The following is a 15,723-nucleotide window of genomic DNA, read 5'->3' as shown; positions in this document are numbered from 1 at the left end:
GTTTTCGTTGGTTTGTTTTTGGATTTCGGTTCGTTTCGTTCATAATTCCGAGGGGCAGAGACAGCCGCAGTCGCAGTCGCTGGCTAAACAACTACGAAATGGCTCACCCACAGATACTCGTACTACATCCATCTGTAGCTACGCTACACAGATGGACAGATACACAGATACAGGGGCAGATCCTCCGGATCGGATCGGAGCAGCAGCAGTAGCAGCATCCCCATCGTAGGCGGTAGGTAGCATTCGCTCACAGATCGTCTCTGTAGCTGTGTATCCGTATCTGTGTATCTGTAGCAGTTCGAGAGTAGATCTGTATCTGTATCAGTGTTCGTTTTTGTTTTGTCTAATTTTTAATCAACATTTGCACGTTGGTCCAATCCATACATGGTTGCGATAGGAAATCTCTCGGCGATGAGAACGCACTCGTAATTAGAAAAAAAAATAGAATCACAAAACCAAAAACCAAAAAACCAAAAATCTCTGTGAATTAAGTATACCCACCCGTACAACATTCTCCCAGCCGTAATTTGTGGCGGTGGGTGTGGGTGGCTGGCTAGGGATTTGGACCCCATAAACACAAGTCGGAAATTGTTAATAGAGCGTTGCGGTGCATTTATAGATTTGCAAGTTTGTGTTCGCCAAACTGAAATCAATTAAATATGCTTCAACCTACGAATATTTTCCCATTAATTCATATGTCTTTAGTATTCCATCTGGCAGTCCGTCCCCCCTCCATTAATCATAAACAACAATTTTAAAATCCATTCAGTTAATGATCAAATCTTTAATTGACTTATATGGTGCTTCGGGGGAAACTATCTAAAATACAAGAAATAACAAAAGGCAGGCAGACAAACATGCGTTTGTTGTTTACCCAATTCTCTTAAAAATGCGCGTCTGTGGGTGGGGAAAACTGTGTGAAATGGAAATCGGAAAATGCTAATGCTAGAATGCTAGAAAAAGAAGGCAAATGAAAATACAAATCGTGCGCTCTCACGTTTTTGCATGAGATTCTTTGACGCTTACGCGCACAAAAAATATCTAGAGTATGGAATTCTATTTTCAGCGATAAACTCGAGAGAATTATATATTTTAAATATAAATATAAATATAGATAAGTATGCGATTGGCTAGTTATTGCAGGTGAGGATAAATCTGCTCCGTTGTGCTGTCATTTGAATGCCCTACGGGCCGGAGCTTTATGGTATTGGTATTGCTAGTAACACTGGGAAGCATTATCTTGAATCAATTAACATGCAAAATTATAATGTATAATTATATATTGTAGCTATAAATATGTACACCTTTTTTATGTAACTCCTCACACCGTTTCGAGTTGCCAATCTTGTTCTAAGACTGGTCTAATTGAAGGTTCATGGACCACGGAAAAAAAAACTAACTGGGTCTCTTCTTAACTGCAAATATATACGCAAATGTTAACTGGAAATATTGGCTATATAATTTTGGAATATTCATAAGTTTATGGTTCTAAAAATTATGTCCAACTAATATTCAAATTTAAATATTTAAACATTTTAAAATTATATAATTTTTAAGATCATTCTGTACCAAATTTCTTCAACATTTCAACTAACTTTAATTCCCTTAATGTGCGTGTATGCTTTAGTTTTATATTAAATCTCATAATTTATTTACAAATTGCGCGATTCCCGATCAATTGCCTAGAAGATCCGTAATGCTCAATCTAATACTCGTATTTTATTTTCATTCAGTCGCTGATTCATCTTATCAGCTGGGTGTCATCTACATATTTACAACGCCTTGTTGAATACCATTAACGTGTCTTTCATTCACCCAGCCACAACGATTGTTTGGTCAGAAGCGTTCGAGTATATATATATACATATAAATACATATGTATGTATGGGGAAACATCATCAGTATCTCCGTATGTTATCGCTTGGGTGTATTCAAATTTGTTCGGCCCACATTGGCTGGCTAGCAGCTGATTGAATTGTGTTGTGTTGTGTTGGCCAGCAACAACAAAAAGCTGCCAATTTGAAAATACTGCAACAAATGTGCTGCCTAAAAATATTATTTATAAAAATTTATGAAAAGCACATTCATATACATATGTATGTAGCCAGCCAGCCAGCCAGCAACGACTAGGCAACGGAGGCAACACCAGGCTGCTCTGTACATAGACCACCACCTTTTAAGGATGCGCCAAGCGACAGAGGCGAATGCCGACGACAGCTTGACTTGACGTTGGCGGCGTGCGCGCCTGTCCGCTTTCTTGACAAGCAGCCGCAACGGCAACGGCAACAGCAACAACTATGGCAATAGGCGACGCAGCCGTGCATTCCACGGCGTATTGCAATTTTTGTATTTTTAAATCAAATAATGTGCCAAGAAAATATTAATATATATGTACATAAATATATTTATGAATTTCTTTGGACAGGAGCTCTACGATTTTAATGTTTAGTTTGCAATTAATTAATTAATTTAATTAAATGCTTGTATTTGGTTCCACAGGGCGTATGACTGCTAACACTACTCGACAAAACCGAACTTTTTTTTTCCTCAAGGATCCAAACCGACTTTTTCTGATAGATATGGGGCTTTAAAATTTTTTAAAGAATTATGGTTTTTTTCTAGGCGACTTTGAGAATTGCTGGATTTTTTTGTTTTTCAGAGTACGAAGTTTTTCCATACTAACACGTGGTGCAGACGCATTTGAGGTATTAAACAGCAGAGTTGAGCCATTGGATTCAGCAACGTCGGGAAAGAATGGAGATTTGTGGGTTCGATTAGGAAATATATTGTCTTTTGAAGGAGGGCGTTTAGTACGCCATTAAAACTAGGAGAACATTAACCAAACCGGAAGACAAAACGGGCGGCGCCACGCCCAGGACAAAGCAAACGAACAAGGGGTACATTGGTACCGACGCGTCATTTGTTCCCAATTGGCAGTTGGGCCCGCCGCTCAAGGGTCTCCAGGTGTACATAGCGCCCTACAGGAGCGAACCTAAACGCGCCACGCCCACACAAGGTGGGCCCATGCCAGGCGGTGCTGCCAAAGGGGGGTGAAAACCATGCCCCATGGTGTTGTCCTAGGGGTGACTGTGTAATGGGAGTCACTGGTTGGTTGCCAGGATTCTATTCAGATATCTAAGAACTTTTTATACACTTGGCAAAGCCACCCATTCACCCATGATTCATTGCCTCACTGAGGTTAGATCGGATGTGTGGCTGTTTAATTTGCTGATCAGAATTCCGTTAAGAGCTCTTCCGGTGCCGTAGATTCATCTACGAGCTCTTGAAAAACACTTTACGAATGCCCACTCGATGAGAAAGACGCTGAAGGAGATCACAAGTAGGCCACTGGAGAAGGCGAACGCCCCATGGAACTGAGCCAAAGTCAGGGCCTTGAAGGGATCCTCGCGCACGCGATTGATCTCCTCATGAATCTTGCGCTTCATGTCCAGGTCGCGGGCCCACTTGTGCATGTGCCCCGACTCGATGATGTGCTGGATGACGGGGTTGATCTGGTGCAGCAAGTGGTACTTCTTGGGCAGCAGCATCGTGACCAAGTACACATAGAGGGACTCCCGGCGATCGAAGCAGAAGAGGCGATCCCGCTGGATGCGTGGATTGTAGAAGGAGTGCTGCCGCGAGACGGCCACGGCTATGTGCTCATTGTTGGCAGCATCATTGAGGCAGTCCACGATGTTGTAGCACATCTGGAACTTTTCACGAATATACTTGAAGATCTGCAAGGGACGGGGAAGGTCAAGGGATCTCTGAGCTACCGCTACCGCCAATAGGCAATCACCTCTCCATCCTTGTTCAGATGGCGAACGTTCTCCGAGCTGCCCATGATGGTCATGCGATGGCTGTAGATCTCCTCCAGGGACTGGATCTGATGCGAGCTGCGCGGAGTGGTAAGCGTGCTTATCAGGAAGCTCTGGTAGGTGTTGCTGAAGAAGAAGCCCATCAGAAAGGCGAGCGCAAAGAGCAGCCTCAGCACCAGAGGCAGCGGATGGGCGGGCATGGCCTGCGTCAAGAGAATGCCCAGCATGCGCAGGCATATGGCGAAATAATTATTGAGATTGCGCAAGCGGAAGCCCGTGACACGCTGCGCCATCAGCACCACAAAGGAGCAGGTGACAATGAAGAGCAGGAGCAGGAAGCCTGCGTCCGCATTGAAGGTGGCCACAAAGTTAAAGAAGCCGTGCTTCCGCTTGGCCCGTGCCACGCACCAGGTGAGGTCGTCCTGGTGGTAGGGAATCGAGCTGGACACGAACTGGCTAATGCTGGGGTCCTCATCGATGCCACCCACAATCATCTCGATTTCGCTGAAAGAAAAAAAGTGCATCTAGGATGGGAATTATTGGAATGAGTATCCGCCTACCCGTCGATTAGCTGCTGGAACAGATGGTACAGATTGCTGTTCTCCGCCTGCATATCGATGTGCACATGCAGGCGTTCCGCAATGGTCTGCACCATCTGGTACTCAATGCCACCGAGCTTGGCCTTGGCCCCATCCGCCACGGCATCTGCTTCCAGTAGGCCGTCAGTGTCCTCCGCGTCTGCATCCGCGTAGCTTTCATCTCCCGGGTCCCCATAGCTGCTTGTCTCGTTATAGTCGCCATCACCCTGCGCGCCGTAGTAGTAGTCCTCGACAGGTTCCTCGCCGCTGCGAAAGATGTAGGGCTCCCAGGGCCGGAATGCGGCCGTTAGTGGACATCCGCTCAGGTCGCGTGGAAACTTATCTTCAAACTTTGCTCGATAGAACTCCTCGATGGTAGCCTCTACTTTGGCAGTGACATTGGAAGAGCTGTTCCCTTCCCCACTCTCAGTTGAATGCTCTGATAGATCTTCATTATTGCTATCCGTTGGTTGAACAGATGTATCCTCAGTGCCACTCTCCGTTGACTGATCAGATTTATCTTCCTTGCTTCTCTGTTCGGATTGGACCTTATTGCTACTCTCTGTGGACTGAGCAGACTCATCTTGGCCTTCATTCTCCGTTGATTGATCAGCGTACTCATCGTACATTCTCATCAGCAGAGCTTTATTGTCAATCAAGTTATCGCCAGATTCCAAGTAGAGATCGCTTCCTTCGTATTCCATTTCGTTGTCAGTGTTCTCTTCACCATTATTTTCTGTATTTTCTTCTGTAATTTCGGTAGCTTCTTCTCCACCATTTTCCCCATTTTCCTCAGCTTCCTCTGCGATTTCGTCTGCACCACCCTCTTCCTCTTCCTCCTCATAGTCGTAGTCTTTGTCGGCCTTATTGGCACTCTGATAGGCGCAGGCATCGAGCAGCTCCACGGCTATTACCCGATTACCGCAATTGTTGTCCGGATGGTAGGGAAACACGCTCTTGCCGTAGTAAAACTCGTTCTCCTCGCTCTGTCCAATCACGTTCACGTTGAAGATCTTCTTGTTCATGAACGTGAGCAGCAGCTCCACCATCAGGTCTGTCATCTCCTCGTCCGTCTCCTCTACCGCGGCCAGGTAGACGACAAACTGGGCGAGTGGATTCCAGTTCAGCATGCCCTTCCAGTAGTCGAACACCTCGTCCAGGTCCTCGTCCTCGAGATTGCCCACCATCAGAAAATAGCATTGCGGCTTCTCGTTCATTACGAACTCAGTGGATGGCGCTGGCCCCTCCCTGGGATTCGTGACCAGCAGAGTCCACGGATATCCCTCATACAAATTCATGCCACTGAGCAGCCGCTCCTGGACATGGTGCAGCTGATAGTTGCGACTGATGCACAGCACCGAGCCGGAGAGACCGTCCCCGGAGTCAAAGTACTTTCGCAGCAGCGCAAGGATGCAGGCGCCCTGTGCTCTGTCCTCATTGGCCACCGCCATCAGATTCATGCCGAACCCATCAACACCTGAAGCCAGCTGCCAGAAGTGGAGCAGCAAGGTCGCCGCCCAAACGGAGCGCCCTATTGTGTGTAACTCTAGTGCGGACATGCCGCAGACAACTGAGCTGCCACGCCCCGGTACATGCCCCGGTACACGCCCCGGCCCAATGGAACGCAGCCATGTCTCGAGGGAGCCGCCGTCTCTGTCATTAAACTCCAATTATGTTAATTTTCAATCTTTGATTCGGCCACAAAAAACAGTCCCAGCCAACAAACGGTCTGTGCGAGTGTTTCTCCCATTCCGCTTGGGCTGTTTGTTTAGTGCCAGTTAGCTGTGCGTCGCGCCTTTTACGGCCCGTCATAGGATCTGTTGTTCCACGTGAATTGCGACAGGCTTTATCTTCGATCTCCCCGAATATGCACTCAGAAAAAATGCGACTGACAAAATATGCATGTATTTCAGTGACGGCAAAGTTGGGACAAACTTTACAGAACGAAAATACACAATAAAAACACTTGAAACAGGAACACAATAGAGTATCTAATTATGGGTGTCAATGTGATTTTTATTCTTAAATATCGTTACGTTTTTTTTCCATCTGCACTATTACCCCCAACAGGGTCCACTCAACTCCAGTCCGATGGTACCATTCATTCCCATGGCCGCAGAGTTTTGTCTGGTTGACATTAAAATTGAAGCCACGCTAACAGCCAGCGGACGAAGCAGCGGGAACAACGAGGCCTGACATTTTCGAGTCATAAATAATGCTGCATCGAATGGAAAGCAACAAAACAATCAAATTGTATCAAGCGTGTGTGTGCTCGAGTTGTAGACGCATAAAAAACCGTCGCCACAGGTTTGTGGCTGCAGATTTTCAATCTAGCAAATTGCTCCAAATGTTTTTTTTTGTATATTATTTTTCATGCGTTTAACATTTATCATAAGCGCACTTTTATTTTTTTTCAATCTTACATCATCGTAAATCGGACAAATTTACATACAACGCAGTGGGTGATTGGCCATAAATAATACCCACAAAGCTGTCAAGTCTTTGCCTATCCGACATCCGTGCTCGTAAATGCAGCATTAACATGAATCAACACGTGCGAAGTGCTAACAATTAACTTCTTAATTTAATTATCTTGTCGCATATATTTTGTTGCATTTGGTTTAATCAAGATGCGATTCCGTTTACATTGTCGTCGCAAGTACCGTACCGCTGCATACTATTTTTTCATTGATGAATTTTCCAATCAAACAATCAACCAAGTCGACTCGACTGGTTGCTGCTCGTAAAAGTTTAGCCCGTTTGCATTGCGTGTTCGTGAGCTGAAAAATATGTGGAATATGTACAGTATTTCAAATACGTTGGCTGCTTGGTTAGCCAATCGAGTCATATAAATTGCTGATTGTTTTTGTCGCCTTCTATTCTTAAATATTCTTAAATAATTCAAAAATCACTTGCTTAGTCGGTATGTTAATTTGTTGAAGTATTTGTATGAGTTTCAGTACTAATGCAGACAAAATGCGACTTTTAATATTTGCTTTTGAGAATTATTTTGGACTTTTAATATAAAAGATAATTAATTCAGTTTTTTACTCCTAAAGCACACTTTAATGGGCAAAGTTAGCCAGAAGAATTCTCATGAATTATCAGAGTACATATTTGATATTTTTTTGGACACAGTAGACCTCTCTTTAATGTAAAGTTTAGCAACAAATAATTATCCCATATGTACATAAACCTCAAATCAGTCGCTAGTTAACCTATCAATTATTTGGGTATATTTTGTTTGCCCAAATCTGTGCTGTGACTCACTTGAAAAAGGTGTACGTGTTTCGATATGCCATATCCATGAATTTCGAGCAATTTATTAGCTTGACGTTGAAAGACAAAGCCAACATGCATGTCCAATGCACTCCGCCCCGCTCAGCGCCACCGCCCGACCAACTCCAGTGGCTCCATTCGCTTTCATGGCCCGCGGAGTGTGGCCAGGGGCGGCCGAGGGACTTTTGGCATAGCGCTGACCTTCGTCAAGAGAATAGAAATACAAACGGGGCATTGGTGGCGGTAGAGTGGCAGGGTCTGGGTATGGGTAACTAGTGGCTACTGTAATGTGGCTACATATTCTCCGACTTATAAGTAGATTGATTTATTGAGTCGAATAATAACTGCCCAACCGCAGCCGTGGCTGGATTTTGTTGGTTACTGCTAGCGTTGGAGGATACTGATACTCGTACTGGATAGTGGATACTGATAATCTGGAGGGTATGGGCATGGGTATCCGCAATCGGCTGAAAATGAAAGTATGCGCCACAAGGCGACTAATGTTGTCCATTGTTGCCGAGGCTGTAGCTGTCTGGGTGTCTGGCTGTCCGATCCGATGCTTGTGGTGGGAAACCGGCTGTTGGTGGCACACCTTCTGCGGAGGTGGAGCCTTCAGCCACACAGCTTTAATTGGTTTAATGGTCTGCATTTATAGAAACCAAAGTCGAGCACTTAAGGAGGCCCATTAAAAGCGCTTAAGAGCCAGCATAGATCTCGATATTAGTTGATTGATATTTCGCCGGGCAGCGTCCATGGCACTTAGAATGGTTAGCACCTACCAAAAGGTCCCAATCCCAAAATACATGAAATACATATTTACCGAATTCATCAAGACCTTGTCCACGCCGCCAAACCTGGTAATGAAACTGTCAACAGGCTCCAAGCTCTGAGCACTGAGCACTCGGATTCGGATTGACTTAATTGTATCCACATTTGTGCGAGCAGAATGCACAAATGAAGCAATTGGACAGTTGGACGACGACGATGACAAGGCATGTGGGGAATGCTAGCTTGGTAATGGAGAAAAAAAAGCAAACCTGAGTCTGAAATATATTTAAATTTCATTTCGTAATGGCAGCAGCAGCAATGAGAGGAGATGGAGATACTTCGGAGCCAACATGAGACATTGCGGCTATTAATCTTCGAGTGTTCATCGTCACCGAGTCATATAGAGCAGACCGCCATAAATCGGTTACTTTCGAAACGGCCACGCGACTAACGAGCGCCGGTCCAGGGTGTTGCGTTGTGTGAAAGGAAATGGAGCACCAACTGTGATCTGGCTTTGATAGCTCTAATACCTGTGAAGCGAGGCAGCAGGCAGCAGGCCCCGGGGGACAGGCAGGCCCAGCCACCTACGTTTCCGCCCTGCTCAGGTGTCGTAACGGTCAAGTGCAGAGCCGGGCATAGGATTACATGGCGTTATGTCACACGCTGGCTAATCGTATCACATGGCACTGGCACTGGCACTGGCACTGGCCACAGCCTTGAACTGTGCTTAGAACCGGTACCCACAATACACACAAATAATATATATTTAGATCGTTACTTGGCATTAAGTGGAGGATACTCTCCCAAAAGCTAAACAACAAAATACCACAATTTAAATAAGAGAATCAAGCAAAGTGAATGGCCAGCTTGGGGCTTGGCTGGAGAACACTCCGCAATCCCTGGTATTTATAATGGCACTGGCAGTTGGAGCAGTTATCAGATGATGATTCTCTGCCATATCAAATACTGTGATTCAAGTAAACAATTCCATGTGTCACAATGCAAACAAATGCCGAGGCAATACGGCTAATGTTAACTTGGCTAATTCTGGCCGCAAACCAGTTTTGTATGTTGTTGTTTTTCGGCTGCAGTCACCTTTTTTGCATAAACCCATAAACTTTTAGCGGCGCTTTTCACGTATTTGGGTTAGCTTCGCGACTGCAAAAATTGTGCAGAGAACCTTTCAAGAGCCCGGACCAGAAACCGAATCCGAATCCGAGTCCACATCGGGCTTTCCATTTTCAATCGAGAGCAAACAAGTTGCTGGCAGGGCTTTCACCTGCCTCTGCTCGAGTTCGAGATCGGCCGAATAAAAGTTGGTCCCTGTCCCCTCCATGTGCTGTTACGAAACCCAGTTCCAGTTAGCTAACTCGCATTGGATCACCTGTCCTGCGCCAGTTGCGAGCTAAAATAAAAGGGAAACCGACTAGGCCCACATATTTATTTGATTTAAATTGAACCAACTGCAAACCAGCAAAGCTAAACCAGCAATAAAGGCTTGCTTAACAGCATGGGTAAACATTTTGGGGACGATGTACATGGCAATGTCCAAACTTATTTAACTTGATACTCGATTCTGCACTCCATTCTGTGGAAAATGGCACCACACTGTTGGCTGATTTATACGAGTAAGTGTACTACAAAATAATGTTTGTGAAAGGCCAATGGCGGGACATAAATCTTGGCTTTGATTCGGTAATTACTTATCAACTGGATGCAGGATACAAATAAGTGAGTGTATAATTAGCAATTTGGCGAAAATAAAATAATTAAATAAATGAGCAGGCCTTTGCTTTGGAACTGGTTGCGGTATTTTGATTGTTGTGCGAGAACATTTAATTTCGACACTGCCCTGTCCTGCCCTTTGCTGCCCTGTCCTGCCCTGCCCTGCCTGTTAATGGCAGTACAATGGACTCCTCTCACTCTCCCGCTCCATTGACAAAACTTTACTCGTAAATTCCCCCGAAATAATCCAAATATTTTATTCATTCGCATTGTTGCGCTGATGGCGGTAATGAACTTGTTAAGAGCTCGGCAATTGGTTAATTGGATCCACTAACAACTGAATTACCAAAAGCTGGCACTGTGCCACCAACTAGCCAGAAACTAGTTGCTCCACCAGAAACAATCACCAAACACAAATCATAATGCAAATGTGCGGAAGACGTGCCGCCAGCCACAAACAAATTTTTCACGCCGTTCAACGGAGCGTATGAGCAATTGGTGCACCAGTGTCCCCCCCACCATGAATATAAGAGATTCAATTCAGTTTTATAGTTCAAAGCATCAGAGCAGTGCCAAAGCCGATACGGAGACCGACTTCTTGTATGATTTAGAGACACTCTTATAAAATTCGGTGCGCCTGACAGGCGGGGCGCAGTCGCAAAACGGCAACCGCAGCGCTCAGACGTGTCGCGGCGATCAGATCGAAAGCAACAAGCACCGCAACAAACGGCAACAACAGGCCCCAACCGAAAGTGTCTCAAAAGTAAGCTAATGCCAGATGGAAATGTTGTACGAACAGCCGCAGCGCACAGCGCTGTGGTGCCACAAATTGGCCTAGCCACCAGACAAACACACAACAAAAGACTTAGGCAACGAACTGCAACTGCCACTGCTGCCACTAACCATTGCAGCGGGGGCACGTCGCGAAGTGCGGTTTCTAACGGTTAAAGTGCAAATTGCTATACATTTAGTTAGCTCTTCGGTTCGGTTCGGTTCGATTCGGTTCGCTGCAGCCTTTGAGGGGCCTCAACAATGCCACACTCTCACCGCTTCAATTCCGAAAGCATGCAATGCCGCAGCGAGACCATCCAATCAATTGGCCAATCGATAGCCAGCGCCAAGGGTAGACCCCGATTGCGCACTGGCATTCTGAGCTATTGCCCAAAAGTAGCTTCTCGCGTGTGTGCGTGCCCAAAGCGCAGACTTGGCCGCGTCGGAGAACGGAAGTGTGTTAATTAGGTTTGCTTGGAAAACGCATTTTTCAACTGCCAATTAAAATCGATAGCAGCCAAAAAAGTTTAGCTGCTTATATGGATATACAACACTAATATACTCGTACAATGTACACAGTATGTGGGGCATAAAGGTAGCTGAGACAGCGTCAGCATCGACACGTGTGCTCTCTGTGGCGTGACCTTTTCTTTGAGCAAAAAATTCGCAATTTGCAAGCAGGTGCTAATTCAGCTTTGCAGCGTCCGCTCTGCCGATCGGCCCTGCCGAGGGTATTGCTTAAAGAAAGCATCGAACATGGCTAAATTTAACAATGTGATCAAACTGATACAATGTACGAGTACACAACTCAATTGAGCGTGGCAATTAAGCCTTTTTAGCCAGTACGCCTCTGGCCTACCTACCTCAGTGGTGTAGTACCTCAGTACATTGTGAAACGCGTGAGAATGCGCACGGCAACAAGGTGCAAAACAGATGCGGATAAGGCAACACAACACCATGCCACTGCCACACGAGTACTGCCACTCGTGGTGGCCTAGCCTGGCCGAGTGGCTGAACTCATTTCAGGTCTCGATTCTGCCGCAAAATCCACTTAATTAGCCACAGCAACCGACTTCTGGTTGCATCAGATCTGACATTTTGATTGTCTCCGAGGGATCTATTAGTAAATGGTCGGCCAACATGAATAAGAAATCAAAAACGTACAAAAATGTATGAATTTCTTTTGTTAGCTCAATTGTCTCCGACCGCGTGATTAATGCTCGGATTACCTGCTGAAATGTGCCAAACAAATGTGTGGCATAGCCGTAATTTAAAAGGTTATTCATAGGAATATTAATACATTTTTCCTCAGCGATTTCTTTCGTGCATCCAAGCCATTATCTTCACTCACTTTCGGCTGGTTTTGGTTTCGTGCGGGGCTAGACAGCGCATTTAATAGGTAAATTAAACGAAATTCATTGGCCTGCCATAAGGCCATCAACATGCATGGCTATCAACCGAAATGCGAGCACTAAAAAGTATAATAACAGATGTAAAGATCGAGCACTGTAAAGTGCGGAGATTTGTAAACGGTTTGTTCCGCTTGCGACTGTGTCATTGTCAGGCCCAATACTATGTCAAAAGTGATTTCCCGAGCCGAGCAGTGCGAAGTTTTCATCATTTAGTCGAGATTTGGGAAATTGTCCCGGTTTCCGCTTGGCGTTGCACAATTGTTGCGTAAGGTGCCTGACGCACTCGTAGAAATAAATCTCTTTCATGCGTGTGGTGGCGCCGGCTTCAGCCTTGACTTTTCACTCGCTTTTTATATAACTCATCAACTACGAAAATTCAATTATCTTTAACTGCTTGTCGGGGCTCAATCGGTACAACTCGCGGCACGAGCCGAAGAAAGTTTCAGGCCACTTTCTGCGGCGGCACGAAACGAGTCTGGGAGTTGGTCGCGGACACTAAATCATGTGTAAGCCTGTCACTGACAAATTGAACAAAAATATTCAAATGCCCAGCCTCCGCGTGGCCATCATTCCCGCTGTCCCACTGCACTCCACTCCTCGCCGTTCGTCGCTCGCCAATTGCCCGGCTTGCGCAGCAATTAAAAACGCATGGGAATCGACTCTCGCAATGGGCATGGCATGGAGAGCGTGACTGCCGTGTGAAATCGAAACACACACACACGCAAACGTCAGTTGCAGATGCAGACAACAACAACATAGTATCTGGCGCATACGTCTATTGCTGCTCACTGAGATCGAGCAGCCACAGCCACGGATTCATTTGAATACAATAACCGGGGCCAATCTGCAGTCTGCACACCGGAATTGCAATCTGTATCGGTCTCAGCAACTCCATACCCCCCCACTCGTACTCGTACTCGTAGCCGTGCCGGGTATCTATAGGATATAGATACGTTTAGAAAGGGCAGCGCCAGTTGCCCGATGCCAGATGCCAGTTACCGGTTTCGCTTTAGTTTATGGAATTGTCTGGGAATCCTATGAAATGGCTCGAGGCATTGTATGCAGATTGTCAATTACAAATATTCTAAAATACTTATAGTACTTCATCTGCAAACAGCTTGTTAATCGATGCAAGTTAATGCATTCAACATCACGATCCAGGGCCAAGCTATTGATGCAGCTGATTGATTATTTGCCACTCTCAATGAACACATTCTGGGAATATTCTCAATTCCGTTCAATTCCGTTTTCCTTCAACGATTGCCGGAAATGGAAATGCCGCTGGTAGATAAGCTCGAACAAGTGCAAAGCAGCAGCAGAAAGTGTTTTTGCCTGGTACTGACAGGTTCATTCAACAACTAATCTCCGATTCGATTTCGATATTTGCAGACCCAACTTGCCATGCTCCGCATCCTTGCCGCAGTACTTTGTGCGCTCCTCTGGCTGCCCGGCCAGGCCCAGGCGCTTACTCCTGGCCTGCAGGTGGCCAAGCAGTGGAAACTGCTGCGCTACAACTTTCAGCCTCAGGCGCCTATCAACGATGCCAACTTCTACAGTCCCCAGAATGTGCTCATCACGGGACTGGCCGTCACGGATACACGCATCTTCGTGGCCACTCCCAAGCTGTTTACGGGCGTGCCCTCTACGGTCAGCTGGGTGTCCAAGGCGGAGTTTCGGTGACTCACCCACCCTGCAGGCCTTCCCCGACTGGTCCTTCTCCAACACAGGCCGCAGCGACTTCAACTGCAGCGACCTCATCCTCACCTCGGTGTACCGCCTGCGCATTGATTCCTGCAACCGGCTGTGGCTGCTGGATGCGGGCATCTCGCGCTCGCTGGAGGACTACGAGATCACGTGTCCACCCAAGATACTGGTGGTGGATCTGGCAACGGACCGCGTGGTGCGTCGCATCGACTTTCCTCCCGAGGTGCTGCGCGGCGAATCGCTCTTCACCAACATGGTGATCGACGAGACGACAGCGAAGACCTGCGACGATGTGTTTGTGTACATCACCGACACAGTGGAGCCCGGCATTGTGGTGTACGACAGCGGCAAGGATGTCACCTGGCGCGTCTCCCATCCGGCCATGTATCCCGATCCCGACTTTGCCCAGTCCGAGATCCTCAACGATCGATTCGTCCTGATGGATGGCGTGGTGGGCTTGACCTTTGACGAGCGCAAGGGAGTGGTCTACTTCCAGCCTCTGGCCACCGATCGGTGAGTGAATCCTCGTCGCAGCCAGATCTCAATCTTTGCTCTAAGCCCAGGGCTATCCCTTCCCTTTCAGGGTGTTTTCGGTGCACAAGAATGTGCTGCGCGCCGGACCACTGCCCGATGGTAAAGATGCTGGACGTGAAGCTGGTGGGAAAGAAGTCCTCCCAGGGCATCGGGCTGTCCATCTCGCCCTTCGACAGCAGCCTGATCTTCAGCCCGCTCAGTGAGACGGCCATCGCCTCGTGGAACCCCGCGACCAACCAGCAGTCGGTTCTCGCCTACGACCGCGACCAGCTGCAGTTCGTGGCGGACATAACCACCACCCGCTCGGAGCCGGGCGTCATATACGCCATCTCCTCGAAGTTCCATCGCTTTTTCCTCAAGAACCTCGAGCCCCAACGAGTTCAACAATCGCATTGTGCGCCTAGAGCTGCCCTCCGGCTCCCTGTTGGGTCACCACATAGCCCTGCCCCCGGCCCCCGCGCACAACAGCTTGCTGAACTACGGCCTCTACAACACCCACTCGCAAGCCTCCACAAACGCCCTGCAGACCTACTTCAGGAGCCCAGCGCTGACAACGCCCTTCACCACCAAGTCGCCCTTCAGGTTCGAGAGTGCCGGCGTCGTCCAATACGGCGTCCGGAATCCCTTCACAGCGCTCAACCAAGGCGAAGCCTTTCCGCCCAGCAAGGCCACCAGGGACAACTACCAGCGCTCCTACCTGGACACCCTGGTGGGCACCACTGCGCCGGCGGCCCCCGCGCGATTAGTCTCGCCCGCCACGCCCTACACGACCCGCCACAGCGGATATTACTACCAGCGTGGGAAGCGGGAGCTGCAGGCAGAAGCGGAGAAGGAGGAGCACTAAAGGGAGTCTACGATGCGTATGCGCAATGCCGCGCGCTGCTGATGTAAATAAAACTTTTTTAAATGTATGGATTAAATTAATTTAATGAAAATTTTCTGAAAAACATTATTTTAAAAGAGAGGAGGGAAAAGGTAAAATTTATTTCTCAAAATTTTCCACCGTTCCACCAATTGAATATTCACCTTCAAATTGAACGTTTTCCTGGCCACTTTTTGTCTTGCTATAACCTGTAGCCACACGACTCATAGTTTCTTTTTTGCTCGCTTTTGGTATGACAAATGGGGCTCATA

At 47.1% G+C, this 15,723-nt stretch overlaps 2 protein-coding genes across 2 annotated transcripts; one reads left to right on the top strand and one right to left on the bottom strand.

Annotated features, from left to right (window-relative positions):
- Nucleotides 1-143: 143 nt before the first annotated feature.
- Nucleotides 144-5,955, bottom strand: LOC111073756. Its single transcript, XM_022366235.2, has 4 exons — nucleotides 4,379-5,955; nucleotides 3,800-4,322; nucleotides 3,310-3,737; nucleotides 144-288 (listed from the first exon to the last, which is right to left on the bottom strand). The coding sequence occupies exons 1-4, from the start codon at nucleotides 5,953-5,955 to the stop codon at nucleotides 144-146; spliced, it is 2,673 nt and encodes an 890-aa protein (XP_022221927.2).
- Nucleotides 5,956-10,809: 4,854 nt separating this feature from the next.
- On the top strand, nucleotides 10,810-15,487 carry LOC111073747 (major royal jelly protein 1). Its single transcript, XM_022366226.2, is given in 6 exon segments — nucleotides 10,810-10,931; nucleotides 13,741-14,022; nucleotides 14,024-14,568; nucleotides 14,639-14,690; nucleotides 14,692-14,955; nucleotides 14,957-15,487. Coding segments are annotated over 5 exon segments (1,608 nt in total). The 5' UTR covers nucleotides 10,810-10,931; nucleotides 13,741-13,752; the 3' UTR covers nucleotides 15,434-15,487.
- Nucleotides 15,488-15,723: the final 236 nt, after the last annotated feature.

The sequence above is a fragment of the Drosophila obscura genome, unplaced genomic scaffold, assembly GCF_018151105.1.
Source record: "Drosophila obscura isolate BZ-5 IFL unplaced genomic scaffold, ASM1815110v1 contig_150, whole genome shotgun sequence".
Classification (NCBI taxonomy): domain Eukaryota; kingdom Metazoa; phylum Arthropoda; class Insecta; order Diptera; family Drosophilidae; genus Drosophila; species Drosophila obscura.
The sequence above is the reverse complement of the archived record's forward strand: the minus strand, read 5'-3'. Positions and strand labels throughout refer to the sequence as shown.